Here is a 20840-nt window from a genome sequence, read left to right as displayed (position 1 = left end):
CTTGAAGCGGCGCCACGGTGTTGTTGTGAAAGCATCTTCCAGTGTTCCTGCATCCCCGGATTTCGCACTGCTTCAACCAGCTCCAAAAGTGGTGAGAAAAGCATTGCAAGTTTTTTTTTTTCCGTGCGCAACAGTTTTGTGCGCTCTACGCCAATAACGAATGCTATTGCATTGTTCATCTGCAAAGATATTCAGCCTAGTGTCACGGAGAACGAAGGTTTTAAACACCTCCTCCTGTTAATTTTTATTTAATAATAATAATAATAATAATATTAATAATAATAATGATAAAAATAATGGGTGTCACGGTGGCACAGTGGGTAGTTTGACCACCTCACAGCAAGAAGATTGCTGGTTTGTTATATTTTTATTATCCTGTTGTTTACAGTGACAGTGATGTTTCAAAGCAGCATAACACTGCTAGTTCACGACCTTAAGTTTTGAATAATCAGTGGCAAAATATCTTTGTAAAACTTGTTTTCATATTTTCATAGTTGAAAAGTTAAATCACAATTCTTGTTGTGCAATGACAAACCTTTATGTTGAAAGAGTGCAAATATATATATATATATATATATATATATATATATATATATATATATATATTGCACTTATACATTCTGTTTATCTTGAAAATACTTAAATAATATGTGCTATATGTTCTAAAATGGCCCTCTACTGTAAACTGACACTCTGGCTCTGAGAGAAGAGCCAGTTTTTAAAAAAAAGTCTTGGTTTTGCTTGGTTTATAAATAATCAAACTCATTCAATGGCACAGCATCCTCTTTCACATCATCTCATAAACTTGATCTAATTAGTTAGTACTGAAATATCGCATCGTATCGTGATATGGGTGTGAATCGTATCGTGTTGCATCGCAATATGTCACAAATGTATCGCTAATATATCGGATCGTATTCTTTGTATCGAGATGCGTATCGGATCGGCATTATAGCTTAGATGCCCAACCCTAGTTTGCACAGGTCTTATTTTTCCGATGTACATGTAACGCTACTCCTAATGCTCATTTAAATTATTTTTTGTTGTTGCTTTCGTGGTGGTGTAGTTCTTTATTTCACTAGTCCTATTGTAATTTGCAGTATTAAAACTACAAATAAGACCAGTATGCAATAGCTCAGTGCGCACGGCGAATGTGACGTCATCACCGTGTTTGCGGAGGTTCACTTTGGATGCGCGCGACATGATTTCGGGTGAACAGTTTGCGCTGCGCCCACTTGATTTGAGTTGAATTTGAATCACTTTGAAGAGATTTTGTCTGTAACAATACGACTGTACTGACATATAACTATCCGACCATTCGTGATCAGCATAGAGATAACCAGATGACCAATAATTCTTGGCTAGAAATTGCAACAGCCATGGAAAGGAAGTGTTTTGTTAAAGTTTGGAAAAACCTGGGGGATAAAATTGTTACAACAAAAAAGAGGCCATGGCAAAAGTGGAGACCCAGGTGGTTTTAAGATTACAGAATATGTTTTTCCACCAATTATAGGTTTTACACTGATGTATCATTTTGAAGTTAAAGCAATGTAACAAAAATTAAGTAACAAATTAAGTATTTGATAACTGGAAAATAATATATGAACCCATCGGCTTACAGTATACTGATGCCCAATTTTTAGGCTTTATTGGTGATGATGGACAGGATTGTTGGACCATTATTGCCTTTTCAGCTCATTAGAACAGAAACTAGCCAGACAATAATGTGTCAATTGTTGAGTGGGCAAAAAAAAATTGTTTTTTTTTTGCTATTATTCTTGCCAGAATAAAAAAATAATAATTGTAGCGTAACCCATGTTCTGTTGTCATTGATATTTAACTTTAATAGGTAGAACTGTCCGAGATATAAAAAAATTGAGTGATGCATCAAACTTTGATTTTAAAAATCTTGAATAATTATAAAACTTTATAATCATTCATTAATTTTCTTTTTGGCTTAGTTCCTTTATTAATCTGGGGTCGCCACAGCAGAATGAACCGCCAATTTATCCAGCATATGTTTTACACAGCGGATGCCCTTCCAGCTGCAACCCGTTCTCATTTACAACAACAGACAATTTAGCTTACCTAATTCACCTAAAATGCATGTCTTTGGACTGTGGGGAAAACCGGAGCATCTTGAGCAAACCCACGCAACACGGGGAGAACATGCAAACTCCACACAGAAATGCCAACTGACCCTGCCAAGGCTTGAACCAGCGACCTTTTTTACCTTGAGTCGAGAGCGCTACCCACTGCCCACCCTGTCACCCAACTTTGTAATCATAATAAATTATAAGAATAATGAAAAATATTTATTTTTAAAATCTTGAACAATATTAAAGATATGACGTAGTTCTGGAAACGTTTTACTTCTCTGTTTATCCGTCTGACTTTACAGTGAGGTTTCTTTTGACTGGCCCGTGATGTTTTAAAGAATATCACAACGACGAACGCGTCTAGTATTAAAGCCTCATCCATTTCATGAGGTGCGTGTACAGTCAGCGGAGGTGTGCAATGCGGAGCCAGGCGAAAGTATAAATTAGCCTCAAAATGTTTGTTTCTTTGTTTTTTTGTTCCTGCACTTCAATGGTGCATCTAACCTGTCTTCAGTACTGTTCTATTTAAATAATTTTATTTTACCACAAATTTTGTGTTTTTGCACTTTCTCTTGCATGCTTTTAATATTGTGATATAGGTCTTACATTTAATACTTTATGGTCTTAAAGAGATCTTAAAAAGTCTTAAATTTGACATTATGATATCTGCAGAAAACCTTTTTTATACAAGACTTCAGTCTATAATCTGAAAAAAAAAAACATTATGGTAAGAAGACATATCACTTAATTTGTGTGATGTTTAATTTATTAATAATATGTTTAGGCACTAGGCAGTGTTGTTCTGTGGTTTCTCACGGTTCAGTTCGCGAATTCTGTAATTAACAAAGTTTCTCCATAATTTGCAAGTGTTTTTTTTTTTTATATCAAATCATCTATTGATCGTACAGATAAAAGAGGCATCATTTGAAATGATAAAAAGTTGTGCATTTGTGCATATTTTCTGTTATCTTTATACTCAAAATAGCAAAACATTGTTTTTGTAAAATAATCATGGTGCGCAGTGGGCATCGCTATCGCCTCAAAACAAAAAGTTTGTTGGTTCAAGCCCTGGCTGAGTCAGTTGGTGTTTCTGTGTGGAGTTTGCATGTTCTCCCCATGTTGGCGTGGGTTTCCTCTATAGGTACTCTATAATTATAATCTATAATTAATACTGTTTACACAGTTTTAAAAGTGTTTATAGTATCTTTAAATGTGTTATGTAAAATGTGTTTTACTGCCTGGATCTTGTCTGACTCCGCATTTATGGATAATTCCACCAATACCGCCAAGCTAAAAAAGTCCTTTGTAATTTTGTAATTTGAGTAGTTTTTATGAAGAATAATTTGTACTTTTACTTGAGTACTTTTTAACACCAGTACTTTTACTTGTAATTGAGTACAATTTTTTTGTACTCTTACCACCACTGCCATTGACATATTAGACTACAGCAGCACAAGTGCAATAAAGATGGAGTCTACTTGTTTATATTCCAGTTTACTGCAACTTATACTGCTGTTGAACTTTATTGTACTGTATTTGAACTTCATTGTATTGAAAGTTTGCAAGTGTACTTAATTTTACTGCAGTTATACTGCTGTTGCAGTTATACTGCAGTTTTACTTCAGTTTACTACAGTTATTTTTTGTAAGGGTTAGGTTGGCAGCAGCTTACACAGTTAGGTCACTGAATTATGAGAAAACCTCTGACACCAATAATGCTATGGACTGGCCAACCTCCCCAGAACTGAATCCATTAAGCACATCTGAGACATCATGTCTCTCTCCACCAACACCACATTGCACCATAGATGGTCCAGGGGTTGGCAGATGCTTAAGTCCAGATCTGGGAGGAGACCCCTTAGATGATCATCCGCCACCTCATCAAAAGCATGCCCAGTCGTAGAGAGGCCATACAGACATGTGGAGGCCACACACACACTACTAAGCCTCATTTTGAGTTGTTTTAAGGACATTGCATCAAAGTTGTTTTAGCCTTTAATGTGTTTTTTCCACTTCAGTTTTGAGTGTGACTCCAAATACAGACCTCCATGGGTTAATCAATTTTAAATTCATAGATAATTTTTGTATTATTTTGTGGTCAGAAAATTCAACTATGTAAAGAATAAACCATTTAATAAGAATATTTCATTCATTCAGACCTAGGGTGTGTTATTAATAAATAAAGGTAGGCTTGATAGGCTTAATAGGCTGGGTTGATAACAGGTTTAAATGTTAAATGTTTTAGGCACATATCCTAGTATTTATAGTGCAAAGAACAAGGCTGCAATTCTGAGAAAAATTGTTTTGAATATATGTTGTTGATTTGGAGGAGTTAGTTATTTTCATCTCACTCTCCTACTGCTGAAAAAGTCTGAAATTTATTCTTTGACATTCAACAGTGCTGGAAAATTTTAATTGGGGAACTAACTATATGGCTTAAGCTCCCCCTCCACCGACCCCAAGCTAGCTGTTTAGACGTGTCTATTGACCTTATTCTTCACATAAGAGCAAGCACAGCCATTGGAGTGTTTTTGGCTCAAGACTTCCGGTCTCATTCACTTCCATTCATTTTTAGATGTTAAAAACAGCTTGCTGCTTTATAATGCAAATCTATCTTTTCTTATTAGTCATGAGCACTTGTTTATAGAGCAAGTTGTTGGATTGTTTTCTCCTGTTTATTATTCCTAATCATTCCATAGGTAACTGAATCAGAAGTTCTAAATCGCAAAAACAACCTTACTTACAGATTGCAGAATAAGGTCAATACCAACTGTGTCCCATTACTGATGAAACACTAAAACTATTTTTGCTGAATGTGTGTTTTGTTTAAAACTTTACTGTAGTTTAGACCACAACATTAAACAGTGATTGCACACAAATATAGACAAAATATAAACCAAAAGTGTAATATCACACAGAAGGATCACGGATCTCTCATTAGCCAACACAGACGGATTTGTTTTGATAAAACACGGTGTGTGTTTAAGACCCTGCGGAACCCCGATAACCCCAAACGGCTCGCTGTCCGTTCTTTCTGTAGTTTTTGAGGGAGGCGCTATAGTCACATCTTTACTTAACAAAAAAGACAGAAATAACGGCACTCCATTGAGAGAGCATATCAAGTCAAAGCTGGGCAAGCACACTGTTGCGTCTTTCTCTCCGTGGCGTTGGAGGGTGTACGGGTGTTGCGCTGCAGAGTGAAACATTCGGAGATTCGTATCCAAATACTGTGCTCACCCTCTGAGTATATGTGGAGCTCAAGCGACACTTCTATGAGAATCCCCGTTGAACGGCTAGACGAAGTTTGGTTGTTTTCCTAAACCGGGGGTGCTGGGGAAAATCGAGGCGAGAGAGAGGGGGGGCGAAAAATGGTTTTAAATAACCTCCCGTGCGTCCTGGTTTCACTGTGCTTGATTTTTTTTTCGTCTAACGTTACTCCATGTAAAGCTCGGATTTACACCAACCACTGGGCTGTTCGGATAGCCGGTGGACCTGAACAAGCGGAACACATCGCCAACAAATATGGGTATAGAAACCTGGGCCAGGTACGCGTTTTCATTAAAGTTCGTTTTGAATAAATTTGTTTATCTTTTTTTAATCATAGCTTACGTTGTGCTCTTTACTCCCAGTTCAAGTGTATCATCACTTTGATTGAAGTTCAAACCTCAAGGCTGTAAGCGTTATACACAAGTTTTTTTTAGAGTTGTAACGTTACATGCTGTGTTGTAATAGTTCAAGCGGCTTTACTTTGGTTTTAAAGACTTACATTTTCCTAATAACGTTTTATCTTAAGAGTCGTTCTAAGTTCAAGAATAGTCAGTTTTCAAAATAAAATCTTAGTTTGTTCCAACAAGCAAACCGGTCTAAAAATGATTTATCAACAACAGGTGTTTTTGAAACTGCGATCTATCGTGTAAGGCCTATCTATATACGTTTCTTTATTAGTTATAAACGCTATAGGATTACTTAAAACAATGATAAATTAAGTAAGTCATTAACGTTAGCCTCGGCAGTAAGTTACTCATGACATGGTAAGCATGTTACGCGTATGCTAAACTTGATACACTTTCATGTTTCATAACTAACGTGATATTCTAATTATGCAACTTTTTATGTTAGCGTGTTTATCTGTTAATTGTAATGTTTCAGTTTGTTAAACCACGTTTTGCAGAAGGATTTATTTATGTAGGATTAACTGTCAATTTGGTCTTCCTCCCAGGAGCAAGACAGTGATAATATAATAATTCCGTTAGGTATGTTTGTTTTAATCAGTTTAGTTTGGAAACAATACTCGTGTATTCGAATAAAATGTTAATGCAGGCAGTTTATGGTATATCCTCTTGAGTAATGAATATTTAAATTAACGTTTGGGTTCTGGTTTCCTGACCTGTTGTAGCTATATAGCTATTTTGTGATGGTTATTTATTTAGAATGCAGTAATTTAAATTGCAATTAATTGCAATTGCAATTAAATTGTTTTGTATTTTGTTTCTGTAGATTGGTGATCTAAAGGACTACTACCATTTCTTCCACAGTCGGACAATAAAAAGATCGACACTATTCAGCAGAGGCATGCACAGCTTCATCTCCATGGAACCAAAGGTCAGGCTGTAACTATGACAACCCCACACCTGTGTGTTCTTTGGTCTATATCATCAATAACTAAAACTTAAATTGCAATCAAAACAACTTTTGCAAAATGCAAAGGAAGCAAATGGATTTGCTCATAAATAAGGATGTAACCATATTCAAACTACCCCCCCCTCTAAAAACAAGATATGCCCCCTACGGTTTGAAACCACAATACGCTCATAGCGGTCCGAGGTCCTTAGCTCATAGCGATCCTTACCCTCAGTGAATCTATGCACCTCTACCTGCCACCCTCAGCCCACAAAAAACATAGAGAAAAGTCTTTATTCACAGAGAAATTAAACCGAAATCTGACTTCGATAATATAGAATGCCCTAGCCTAGATAAACCAACCAGGGAGGGAATGAGTGCAACCATGCCCAAGTGTTCAAAAATTTGTGTTTTACTAAAGCTAAAACATTTCAATTGTCATCAAATGCTCCATAGTCACAAGGATGCTTTGTATAACTGCAGGTAACATTCCGGATTTAAAAAACAAAACAAAAAAACAACAACAACAATGTAAACAGCCTCAATGTGATGTCTCCCCAAGGTGAGTCTGTAATGATTTATGTGAAGAACAAGAAAGTACACATGAAATCAAAACTAACCATTTTGATTTTGTTAGCTCACACTGCTAGTTTTGTGGTGATCAGTTCATCTGTGACTTTAAGAAAAAAAATAGTTTGCCCCTTTAATTTTTAAATAAAACCTGAAATCTCAATTACTGTCTCTTTTCAGTTAAATTCTGAGATTACGTCTGTCTGAGGTTTTTGGCGTGGTTTACACTTAACCATGTCCCTTCAACTGTCAGTTTTGACAGAACTCTGACAACAAACAGAAATGGTGAGAAGGAGGTGTCTGTTAGGTTGTAAGAACTCTCTTGAAACCCTTTTCCTGAACTTCCTAAATCAATTGATTACTTTACTACATTTAATCAGCTCGCAATAAAAAAAACAAGCCACAGCCACTGTTTTCTCATTTAATATTCTGTTTTCTAGGAACTGCATCACAATATAAAAATAAATAAATAAATAATGGTTGCAGCTTCCAGTTCATGCAGACTGTAATGATTGACTATTGTTCGTCAGTTCTCAGAGATTTTTCTATGCATTTTATCCTGTTAATAAAAATGCTGTCTAGGACTGCTTTAACACAAAACCACAGAACTGGTTGAGGAATAAAAAGCTAAAGAATACTTACCTAACCCTAATGCAGCATCTTCTCAGCCATAGTAACTAGTGATTTTTTTTAGCTGTAGTTTAGACTGAGCAAATAAACTCTAGTCATTGCTTTGAGCATGTGAGTGCACTATATTGACACGTTGTCATCAAATACAGTTTACATGCAGAAATGCTGTCTTGGTGGGCAGTGTGAACTAGGACACAGTATGAAAGTGAAAGTTGTTCTTTGTGCCACCAGCTATAGTATTTGTTTCGCTATTAATTAAATAGCACACATACATACAAAGATGTTTATGTTTTAGAACATGTTGTTAAGTTTAACAAATTAAACTGTCATCTCTTACTCATTCAGAAATAAATTAAATCTTCTGTGGGTTTAGCTAATTATTATTATTATTTATTTTCATGTATTTAGATATGTGGTGTGCCAGGATAGGTCTCTTAAGGCAGGGGTTCCCAAACTTTTCAGCCCGCGACCCCCAAAATAACAATGCCAGGGAATCGCGACCCCCAATACCCTCTGAGGTGGTTATAAATACAGAAACCTTGCATGCAATGGCACATACACACACACACACACACACACACACACACACACCAACAGACCCAAGTTTATTATTTGTTTAATTTTTAAATGTATGTCAGTACTGTAAATGTGCCAGAAAGTTTAACCTTGCACTATAATATCAATCTGCTGCATCTGATGCTATTGCTGTGTCTTTAATATAATGTAATTACCCCAAGGGTTGCAGTCCAATAGAACTAGTAACTATAAGCTACGATTGTAACTATATAGTATTTATAGTATTTAGTAACTATAAAAGCGCCCCCTTCATTGTCCCACAACCTCACTTTGAGAACCACTGTCTTAAGGTATGAAATCACCAATACAAAAAAAAACACACACATATATATATATATATATATAAACACACATATATATATATATTATGCACAAAATACATATATATATATATATATATATATATATGTATATATATGTATATATATATATATGTATATTTGTATTTTGTGCATAATTTGCAAATAATCCTGCTAAATGAATCATGTCAAAGCATGTTTAGGTAATCTTACACCCCGTTTAAAAAGTTAGTAACAGTTTATGTCCAAAAAACAAATAAAAAAATGTCTTAATTCAACAATTTCCTCTCTTCAGTGTCATTTAATGGTGCATGTTTACCTTGGAAATTGTGGGCACAGCACAACGCTCTTGTTAATGGGTATCTTAAACTGGTACTCAAGAGAAGTTGTTTTTGTTTGTCCACAAAAAAAAAAAATTACACTTGAACCACTGAAGGCATATGGCATGGGCTATTTTGTCTTGATGTCTGTGGAGGGTCAGAGAGCAAAAAAAAAAAATCTTAGTTCGAGTTTTTAAAGATGAATGAAGGTCCAAGGTTTGGAAGTACATGAAGGTGAGTAATTAATAACAGAATTTCCATTTTTGGGTGAGCTATCTATAAAAAAAACTGAAATGTGTGTATATATAGTGTTTGTGCCTTTTATTTTAATAAACAAACAGAACTTTCTTGATGTTTATCTTTACTATATTTTAGTTATTATACTGTAATATGTTGTTTATTTATTTACCAAGCTGAATGAAACTTGATTGTCAGTTGCTAAATAATCTCTTCACCCCTGTTCTCAGGTGGAGTGGGTGCAACAGCAGGTTGTAAAAAGGAGAATAAAGAGAGATTATAAACCCTCATATCCTGGTACTGTTCAATCCAGTATGGGCCAGCCCAACTCCATTTTCTTCAATGATGCTAAATGGAGCAGTATGTGGTATATAGTGAGTATTCTTAATTGAATATATATATATATATATATATATATATATATATATATATATATATATATATATATATATATATATATATATATATATACTTTTATACATTTTTCTCTTATTACCCACAATAATTAGGGTCAAGGTTATTGCAGAAAGGAAAATGTTTCTAATGCAAAATAATTGTTGGAATGAATACTATTATGCTGTTTTTATCCAGTATTACCAGATTAAATTCAAATTCTAATGAATACACTTAGGTTTTGCTATTAACAGCTGGGTATTAATTAATACAGCAAATTAAATAATAAAATCAAAAAGTTAGTTTTATATTGTTTTAAAATGTATCAGGTTTTTAAAGTGTTATATATATTTTTAAACATGATTTAGGCACAGATCAAACCTTTACTGCATTCAGAATTACCTTTTTTGAATCAATCTTTTTCTAAAGGATGCAGACGTTTTGTGTGCTGCTGTGCAACAGAAAAATGCATTTGGTGTGTTCGGTCCCTGATTCAAAATGCTATCGGTGGTAGTGAAACTTTGGACCTTTAAACTGAATCTGATTTATCATTTTCCATTATGCTAAAGGGAAAAGATACCTGTGTCCCCAGATTCGATTTTTTTTTTCTGAATAGATTTTTTTCATGTTTTTTTTTTTTTTTTAATTTTGCAGTCATCATTAACCAAGCTTGAACTTCTGAGTATTTTGAATATATTGAACTTTGAATCTCTGTGGGAGCATTTAAGGGAGTGTTTGAAAGCATCATTAGTCAGCTGATGCATCAGCGTATTGATCACTCGAATATCTGCAAGGTTGAGCGGATAGCTTTGGCTTTAATATGCTCTTGTGTTTGTGTAAACACAGGGTAAAGTGAGTGCATCGATGACCATTCTGTTATGACTTGCTCTCTCATTGGCTACATCTGACCACAAGTGGGAGTCGACTGACTGGTCTGTAATATTTAGCATGCTAGATATTGGACTTTCATTTGCGAGGTGTCTATAATGAGTCGGCAAGCCTTTTTGTGTCATTCAGTAGTTCATACATAAAGAAGCTGAGTGTTATGCACTAGCAGTTTCTCCTGAACCATTCAATCTGTAGTCAAGTTTATCAACTTGCAAATTGGGCTTTAAATACTGTAGTGTGAGCTAGGCATTAGGGTGTACTCATACTAGGCTATCCAAACCGTGCCCAGGCGTGTTTGACCCCAGTATCCTGGTTTGTTTGAATATTGTGAGTGCTCTGTGCCGCACCCAGGCTAATGTGTTGTTAAAGCTCTGTCAATGATTAATACTCCTCAGATAACATCAACACTTTGACCTGAATGCATCCATTTGGCTCAGGGCTGTTTTGTTGTATGTTGAGAGCAAACAAACCTGACATGAGGATGTGATCTTATCCCAGTTCGAAGCCCAATGCTGTTGTACATTTGGTTTCATATGACTATTTGTTACTGCATGAAGAAAATGCGCAGTAATTTACTGAATTGCTGAGAACTTTTCACAGAATTTTACTCTAACTGTGATCTACCAAATAGCATGCATTGATCAGCATTGAGCTGTGGTAGATGACTATTGTGTGTATAAATCGACTGTACTTGGTCTCTCATTTGTTATTTGCTGTCTAGAGGACCCAAATGTAATTTACATAGTTTTTTTTTTTTTCTTTTGATCGAAGTCTGTTGCTGTCACCTAAGGGTGGATTTCACTAAACTAGAAAGAAAGGGCCAAGAGATATAAATATTATTCCAGTTTGAAAAAAAGTTTTATTATTAAAAAATAATGTAACAATTCTGTGATGGTAAAATGTACATTTTGCAGCCATCACTCTAGTCTTCTGAAATCCTTCTAATATGGTAATTTTGAATGTTGAATGTAGAATGTTAAAAAAGAATGTAGCTTTAAATTTTTGTAGAAAGCACAGTACATGTTTTTTTTTTTTCCATTGTAGATAATGACATTTATTTATTGTAACAAAAATTCCACAACATCCATGTCTTAGCCTTTAGATGTTTTGATGTTTGATGGCCATGTCTTTTTGATGGGAAAGCTTTTAAAGACTTAAACATGCTAATCTTTAATTAAAAATCCTTAGCCTCTGAAGAATTAGGGCAGATATCAGTATGCATGATTCATTTTATTATTATTATATTTTTTATTCTACTGAATTCTGCTATTAAATCTCTAACTGTATTTATCTCTGTGTCTTTGCAGCACTGTAATGATAACATGCATAACTGTCAGTCTGACATGAATATTGTGGGTGCATGGAAGAGAGGCTACACAGGGAAGGATGTGGTGGTTACGATTCTAGATGACGGTATTGAGAGGAACCACCCAGATCTCATACAGAACTATGTAGGTGTATCTTTTTGTGTTATTGACAGTTTTTTTTTTTGGAATGAAATACCTTACACTGCGTAATGTTCATTATACATCATGCACAGTATGTAGTGTGAGGTATGCATAATACATTATTATTTTAACAGTTAAAAGTGAAAATGATATATGTTGTGTAGCAATGGGGTGGGCGATTAATCGGTAAAGCCAGTTGTCTAATCAGTAGTATGTCTCCAGCTTGTGCTATTAGATGGAGCAACATTTACTGCACAAAGTCATAACAAGCTACACAATAAATTGCTGATGATTTAATTTCCCAATATTGATTGCAAAGATAATCTTTATGTGATAATGGCATATGTTGAATAGGTTTTCTGTGAACTGTGGCTCTATGCCTGCAAACATGTTTTTACTCCAAATGCACTAAAAACTTCAGTTGGGGGTTTGTTTACTACAGATCATAAAATCATCTTGAACCAGATGTGAATTTCAATCTCAGCTTTTGCAAAAAACAGAAATGTGTGCACATCTAGAAAATCTTGAAGGCAGGTGCTCGATCAAAAAACAAACATTTGTAGCAAAAGATCCAAAGAAAATCGGCACACTGCCACTTTAGCTCTCAAAAAATCTTTTTAATGTGTGTGTTTTTTTTTTTGGGTGAGTTATCAATTCATCTTTAATGTGATGTAATGTTTGTTGTCCTATTACAAAAATACACAGCAAATTTCACAATATACACATTAGACTATCAAAATTTTTTATTTAAATAGCCCTTATGTCTCTTCAGGATGGTATATTGTTGGCCAATGAAACTGAAAAGCCTGGTTTTAGACCATAGTCAAAGTCCAAGACCAAGTCATTAGTGTGGTGTAGGGCCACAAGTAGTCAAAGGAATTAAGCCATTCTTCTTGCAGAACAGTGGCCAGGTCACTGTGTTGCTTGTGGTGGCCAACGTTTCCCAACTTGCTCCTCCAAAACACTCCACTGTTACTGTGCACGCTTTGGATGATGTTTAACTTTACTTTCATGTTTATCAAACTATGCTTGTTCATCAGGATACAATGTTCAAATCATTGGGTGCACATGGTCCTCCAGAATGGTTCAGCAGTCCTTGACAGTGACGTGCCCATCCAGCACAAGTATTGGGCCTAGGGAATAACATGATACTGCAGACCTAACCATCACTGAGCCACTCCCATGCTTCACTCTCAGCATGCAACAAACTGAATAGTATGTTTTTTAGGCTTCTCCACATCCTAAGTTTCCTAAATGTGTGTAAGGTCAGGCAGGTGGACTCTTCTGAGAACAAGACATCTTTTACATTGTCCACAGCCCCGTATTTTCACTGCTGGCACCAAAACTGACTTTTGGCATTGGCACAACTGACCAAAGGTTTGGCTATAGCAGCCCAGCCATGCATATTTACCCTGTGGAGCTCCCAACTGGTTTTGGTGGAAACCAGGAGAGTTAAGGTGCATACTTAATCATGCAGTGAGTTGGGCTGCTGTGGTTTTATGTTTCTTGGATACAGTCTGAGTTATTACCTGGGCATCTCTTTCTCACAGCTTCCTCTTGCATCCACAGTTATTTCTGTTATATGTGCTTTGTCCTTCTTGGTGGTTTGTTGACATTACCCTGGATACCTTGACTCGTAATACATCACTTGCTGTCTTGTTCACAGATGGTCCAGCGAGATGTGCACCAACAATTTTCTTCATATCAGAGTTGAAAAGTCACACATGATGTTGTGTGCATAGCAATATTAAAAAAATAAAAACTGTACTATTACTCTGCTAAATCTCTGTTCAGGGCAATAGTGAGAAGAAAAGCCTATACCATAACAAAATAAACAAAACTTTGGACACAAACTATTTAGGAGGTTTAATAAATTAACAGCCTATTTCCCACCACATCCATTCCAAATCTAAATCAAACAACACTCTCTGAAGAAAATTCACTCTCTTCCTTTCTCCTCTATACAAAGGAAGAAGTATTTAAACTTTGTTCTTTGTTCTACATTTTCCTGGCCATCATGGTGGCTCTCTCTCTCTCTCTCTCTCTCTCTCTCTCTCTCTCTCTCTCTCCCACTCTCAACCTCACTCTCCCTCTCTCCCCCTTTCCCTCTTCTGTTTCATACCAAAACACTGGAAAAGGCTGTTCAACCAAATTTGTCCACATTTTAACAAATAAGCCGTATGGTCAATGAAGCCCTTTGGATTGCCAAATCAGGCTCTAAATCCTCTATTCTGCTTTTACTGGGCCTGTCTGCTGATTTTGACATGGTGAAATATAAGATTCTACTATTCACCCTCTTCTCACTGGGCATCACGGGAACTCTGCTGGTTGGAGTCGTACCTCACTGGCAAAGCTAGTCACAGGGGTTCCCCAGGCATCTGTTCTGGGTCCCCTTGTATTTTCCATTTACACATCACATCACTGAAACCATCATCCAATCACATGGTTTCTTTTATCATCGTTATGCCGATAACACCCATTTCTATCTTTCATTTCAACTGGATGACCCAACAGTAGCTGCAAGGATCTCACACTGCCTGGAGGACATCTCAGCAGAAAAAAAAATAACATCACCTACAGCTTAATCTGGCAAAAACAGAACTTATCAACTACATTTTCATTCAGTTTTCATGCTGGTGGAATGATTTTTCCCACACATTCACACACAGGCTGTCGATTTGCTAATATCATTCAAATGACAACTAAAACAGTCTTTTATCTTTCTCAGACACTTGTTTTGCACATTTGCATCAGACACATTCTTACACACGCGCGAACAAGTGCAAACATGCGTACAGAAAACGCGCGCACACTCGTGCACACACACAAACACAGAGAATACACACACAATCACAGAGAATACACAAAATACACTATGCATTTGTGTATGCTTCACACAGGTGTGAGTATGCTCTACACTCTCTCTCTCTCTTACTCTAGCACCTAATTTTCTAAAATCTCTCAGTTCCTTAAAAAATTAGCACATCCTGTGTGTACTGCCTCTTCTTGTTGAATTGCAAAATGTCTCCTCAGTTGTAAGTAGCTTTGGACAAAAACGCCTGCCAAATGACTATATCTAACAGACTCTGCTCTTACTGGTATAATGTGCAATCAATGAAGCTTGGCCACCAGGCTGGCCATGAAACCACCAATACTAAATTGGCCATTGCCTCAGTTTCATTGTCCAACTCCTGGTATGTATGTCACATTTTGTGTTTTGATTAGCTGTGAACACTCTATTTTCATGCATAGCTGTCTTCTTCACAAAACTACTCATTTTTAGTTTCCCTGCCTCTCTTGTTTCATTTTGTTTTCTGACAAGCTGGGAACACTTCATTGTTATGCATCAATGCCTGCTTCACAAAACCGAATTCCCACATACATAGTATGTTTAATCCAACTTCAATCCCTGTTCAGATTACACAATTTTTATTGTCTGTTATGACAGTCGCTGTGACACATTATGCAATATTATCTAGATAAAATCTTGGCTTGTCTTAAACACATTCAGTAATCAAGAAGCTGAATACACGACAAATATTTCTGTAATTCTCTATTGAGTGTTTCCCACAGGCAGGATTTTACCCCATATATGAACTTGTGTGTTTGTGTGTGTGTGTGTTTTCAAATAAAACATCTTTTCCACTAACCCAACTAGGCCATTAGAAAAACAATGTTTAGCCCTGTAAAAGTTCATTAAATTATATATTTTAAGTATTGAAGTGTATAAATTTCGTTCATAATGACTTTGAAAAAGTGTTAAGTTTGACTTAAACCCTGCTTAAGCTCATGGGATTTACATCATGAGAATGAGGAAACGATAGTGTCCATGGGTCACAGTTTGTCATTTTCATGTACTGTGCTCATATTATTGCATCTATGCCTAGGTATATCCACATTTTTATTCTATCGCATCTTTGAAGCAATACATTTTAACTATATGAAGGATTTAAATATTTTTAGTGACTTGGCATATGAATGTAATGGATGGACAAATCCATGTCTGAATCAGATTTTTCTGAAAGTCTCTTTCTTGCTTTTGATCTGTTTATAGGATAATGAGGCCAGTTATGATGTGAACGGTAATGATGTGGATCCTATGCCTCGATATGATGCCAGTAATGAGAACAAGTAAGAAAAAATTTCATCACACTCACAGACACCAAATTCTTTGAATGAATCAGGTCATTAAAACTCTGAATCCATGAATAAATATATAAAGGAATTCAAAAAGTATTTGTACCATATATAGTTTTTGTGTTGACCCAGGTTTTAATTTAAAGTGCATTGGCCAAAGTCCAAAGTCCAAAACACTGTCTTGTTTAGTACATTGTACATTTCGGAGAAAGAGCCATTTGCCGGAGTTTTGATCATTTGTCATGTAAACACGGTTTCATTTTGGTTTTCATTCACTAATATGACAGCTGTGTCTTCCACTGAGCTGAAGCTCTGATGTGTGATGGGACTGTAGAGACTATGCTGATTGCCAGAGTGTTATTGCATGAAACAAAACTTGGTGTCACATATTTAAACTAGAAAAGTTAGTAAACAAACTTTTTGGTGACTTGAGAGCCTAGTTTAAAGTAGATTTAAAGTTTAAATAACTGAAGTAGTTTAAGAAGCTTGAAGTTTGAGTTGGTATAAATAGATAAGAACAAATATGCGTGTTTCTAGTATGGATTGGCATGTTTTTTGCATGTATTAACATGTTGTTAGCATGTTGTTTTACTTTTCTGTTTCTAGGTGGTTACCAAGATGTTGCTAGTCATTTGCTAGGGTGTTCTCAGTGGTTTCTAATGTCTTATTAGGCAGTTACTTAGGTGTTCTGGTTGGTAGTCAGGTGGTTGCCAAGGTGTTGTTAGGCAGTTGCTACGGTGTTATAAGTGGTTGCTAGGCAGTTGCTAAGTTGAAGTTTTCGATTTAAAAAAAATACAGCCAGCCTTAATTATAGGGATGCATGATATTGGATTTTTTTCCAATATGCTAATATATTTCAACAAATTTAGATAAATATTCGAAACTGTTACTAAAGTCTACATACATTTATTTTTCTTCTTGTATACTGAAATCATTTTTGGCTTTATGATTCGGCTCGTCGAAGAAGAGGATGAATGGAAGAGGTTCATTCAGTAGATAGTCATTAATCTCACACAGATGGTCTTTAACCATTTTTTTTAATAATGAAGGTAATAGGACATAAGACTGAATGGTTTAATGCAGTGGTTCTCAAACTTTTTTCATCAAGTACCACCTCAGAAAAAAATTGTCTCTCCTAGTACCAACAAAATGAGCAGTATTGAAATACAGTAGCGTAGTAGGCCCAGTAAAGCAGCTACAACTCTGCACAGTTAAAAAAACGTGGTAGAATACCTCAGAATTATAGGCTATATGTCCTATATGGCATATTATATCCATCATATTTGGTAAATTTTGAAATGTGTGTAGCATGTACATGACATATTTCATTCCTCCGCGTACCACTAGAAGGAAGCCTGTGTACCACTAGTGGTACATGTACCACAGTTTGAGAACCACTGGTTTAATGCATGTTATGCCCAAAACAAACCTTAAAGTCATTAAGAGAATAAGGACAACTCTTTTAGATCATGTGCCGGTGCTCAGACCAGTTTAAGGCCCCATTTATACTTATACGTTATAGTTAATAAAAATATAAGTTTTTCTATGGTTACGTCATCCGTCCACACTACTAAACTGAAGAGACCATTTTCATTCTAAAATGCTGCTGCTCCATGTCAGAGTAGATGGGGGGGAAAACGGAGACATCTGAAAACGGAGGCATGGCTGCAGACATTCGACTATCTGATTGGGGCTTTTTCCTCAATATTAAGCAACCAAAACAGTTCAGTCTTGCATCCTCTCATCGTAAGTTCAGACTTCCCAAGTTTGATATGGAAAACGAACTCCCGAGGACTCGTCAGGTAAATCTTCAAGGGGAAATGTGTACTTTATAACCTCATTCACATCACCCTGGCTAGTGTTTCAGTGTATCTCGACAAAAAAATTTAAAACATGATATAAGGAACTGTCAATTGTCATTTTGATATTAACAACTTAATAGACACTAACAATGTTGAGGTGTCGTGTAGCTACATTTTATTTGAGTGTCATCTTCACTGTATGCATATTTATAACAAAAAACAGCGCATAACATCACTGCCTCCTTTAATTTACATTGAAAATATGAAACCCTGTCTCTTTCACTAAACATCAGTTTTAATAATCAATAATGGCCATTAAAAAAGTGTAAAAAGTAAAAATACGGGCAAGCAATCAGTCAAATGTGCAGAATCAGTGTACACGGTTGCATTAATTAATATATTAACCTAAATTATCTTTGCGCTCAGCCAAAACACGTTACCTGAGAACAAGTAATAGATTAAAAAGACCAGAGTCTGGGATTATGTTGTTAGATATAGTCAACAAGGTCAATTAAATATTACGCTTAACAAATATAGTGAGATTAGATCCAGTGGTAGATCCTTGATGAACAGTCTGACGTGCACCGCTTCCATATGGGTAGATGTGCTCAAGGCAAGCCGCAGTGCATACCAGAGTGTGTGTGTGTGTGTGTGTGTGTGTGTGTGTGTGTGTGTGTGTGTGTGTGTGTGTGTGTGTGTGTGTGTGTGTGTGTGTGTGTGTGTGCGTGATGTGCGTTTTCAGCGGTGTAATGTAGAAGTAAAGTTGTACAGAAGCGCTAGTGTGGAAGCGGATCGTTTTCATTCTAAACACCGTTTTAAAACAAACGTGTTAGTGTAAACGGGGCCATAATCATATCTGGATTATTTTTTTTTCATCATAACTCTCCTGTATTGGCAAAGTATATCAGCATAATTTGTTACTTATCAGCCAATGCTGATAATTAATTAATACTAATTAATCACTGTTCACTGCTGTATACAGTATGTGTGTGCACTTGCAAGGGTTAAATGCAGAGCACAAATTCAGAGTACGGGTCACCATACTTGGCCACATGTTACAGTAAGACATGGTCTGGCCATTAATGTTTTACACCACACACTCCTGTTGCTGCTAGTAATTTGTTGCATTATGGCCATGTAGTCACTGTGAACATTTCTCAACTGTATCCACTCACTTTTCGGCATCAATCCGCTACGGATGACACATGGCTAGATGAATGTTCATCGTTTGGCCATCTTTGCACCACTTTTTTTGTGGCTCTCACTCTGTCAGTTTGTGTAAGCCTGTGCCAGATGGCTCAGCAGCATTTTTGGACTGTTCAGAGGTTAATCTTGGCCCAGGCTCCACTGTTTCTTCTAGGAGCTCCAGAGCACTGCTGCTGATGAGAGCAATTCATCTGCTTTTTACAGCAAATAATTTTATTTTTTCTTTTGTGAAACAAAAATGTTACTTTTCATTATAGTCATATATATGCCCATGTATATGACTGAAGCTTTGCTCTTTTATTTATGGCAAGAGGAGAAGTGGTCGTCCTGGTCTCCTAAGGTTTGTTCTCCATTTCTATCAAGTGGTGGAGTTTTGCTTCCTTGCCACTGATGCTACCGGCTTGCTTAGTTGGGGTTGGCAGAGATGGAGCTGCTCTTTAATGGATCAGCTTTCAACAATGATATTTGCCCCTGTTGTGGGTTTCTAAATAAACACTTTTTATGCAGTCAGTGAAAAATCTCAAAAGTACCAAAAGAGTTGTTAAATGATTCGTCCGTCAAATAGATATTTAGCCTTTTTCTTGCATGACCTTGACCTTGCATGCATATCAGCAAATCAAAATATGAACCTTTTATAATAGGGGCACTTTAAAGGTGATTTGTCTTTAGAAACATTTATTGTTGTGCTAGTTAAAAGTCTCTTCACATTCCAATAGTAATGATTAAAGTAAATGATCTAAATGTATTTATATGTATTTTTATATTCAGGGTAAGGCATACAACTAAAAAATATTTATCCAGTTAAATATTGTCAGTCGACAAATAACTCAATTACGTCAGGTATCTCAAACTGTCTGTCAACAAATTTAAATATGAATTTCTTCGCAGCCTCTTTAAGCAAACAGATATGTCACTCGTGCGTACATAGGAAGCATGGATACGGCTGACAAAATCAGGCATACTCCGCATCAACCTGAACTTCTTTTTGAAAGACCAGCGTAGCCTTGTATGCATGAAAAGAAAGATTGTTTCTGAAAGGACTACTGCCAAAAATGCAGAATCAAAACTTTTATAAACCCTGAATCAATAACAGAATTACTTTTGCCCGCTGGAGCAAAAAAACATTATGCAGTTCAACTAACAATCTTGACACCACGGCTGAAGTATTTCTTTTAGACAGGTATGTTTTAAAACTATTTTGGTTACACAAAACTTATGTAGATTGTGTTCTTGTTTATGAATGGGTTAATATGCACAGAAGTGTTTTTCAACTACTGAAAATGTCTGGCATTTCGAGTTCATAGAGTACCTTTTACAGCATTGGTAATATAGTCGGTTAAATATACCTGAGCATTCATTTATTTCTTCAAGTGTAAAAAGAAGCTGAAAACAACCGATGTACAAGGATCAGCGAGCACAATTGAAAGCAGTCACTCGTTGTCTAGGTAATGAAAACGCAAGTGTAATGTAAAAAGAGGACAGAAAATTTGTGTTTTTAGCTTTACTTTTTTTGATCTAACTTTTAATTACTTTCATAACAAAACAATAAATATAATTCCTGCACCCTCTGGCCTGTCAACAGCTACGCTTGATAAAGTGCATCTTCAAAGAGTTTT

The 20840-nt window shown here is 36.0% G+C and overlaps 1 protein-coding gene across 4 annotated transcripts in view; it reads left to right on the top strand.

Annotated features, from left to right (window-relative positions):
- Positions 1-5185: 5185 nt before the first annotated feature.
- Positions 5186-20840, top strand: part of pcsk5b (proprotein convertase subtilisin/kexin type 5b) — a 252675-nt gene continuing 237020 nt past the window's right edge. For 3 of the 4 annotated variants that reach the window (XM_073909583.1, XM_073909584.1, XM_073909585.1), the window contains exons 1-5: positions 5186-5643; positions 6596-6700; positions 9581-9724; positions 11939-12082; positions 16134-16210. In XM_073909583.1, the coding sequence (XP_073765684.1) occupies positions 5467-5643; positions 6596-6700; positions 9581-9724; positions 11939-12082; positions 16134-16210 (647 nt within the window). In that variant the 5' untranslated portion in view covers positions 5186-5466. 4 annotated transcript variants of the gene reach the window in all.

The sequence above is a fragment of the Danio rerio genome, chromosome 8, assembly GCF_049306965.1.
Source record: "Danio rerio strain Tuebingen ecotype United States chromosome 8, GRCz12tu, whole genome shotgun sequence".
NCBI classification, from domain to species: Eukaryota; Metazoa; Chordata; class Actinopteri; order Cypriniformes; family Danionidae; genus Danio; species Danio rerio.
The sequence above is the reverse complement of the archived record's forward strand: the minus strand, read 5'-3'. Positions and strand labels throughout refer to the sequence as shown.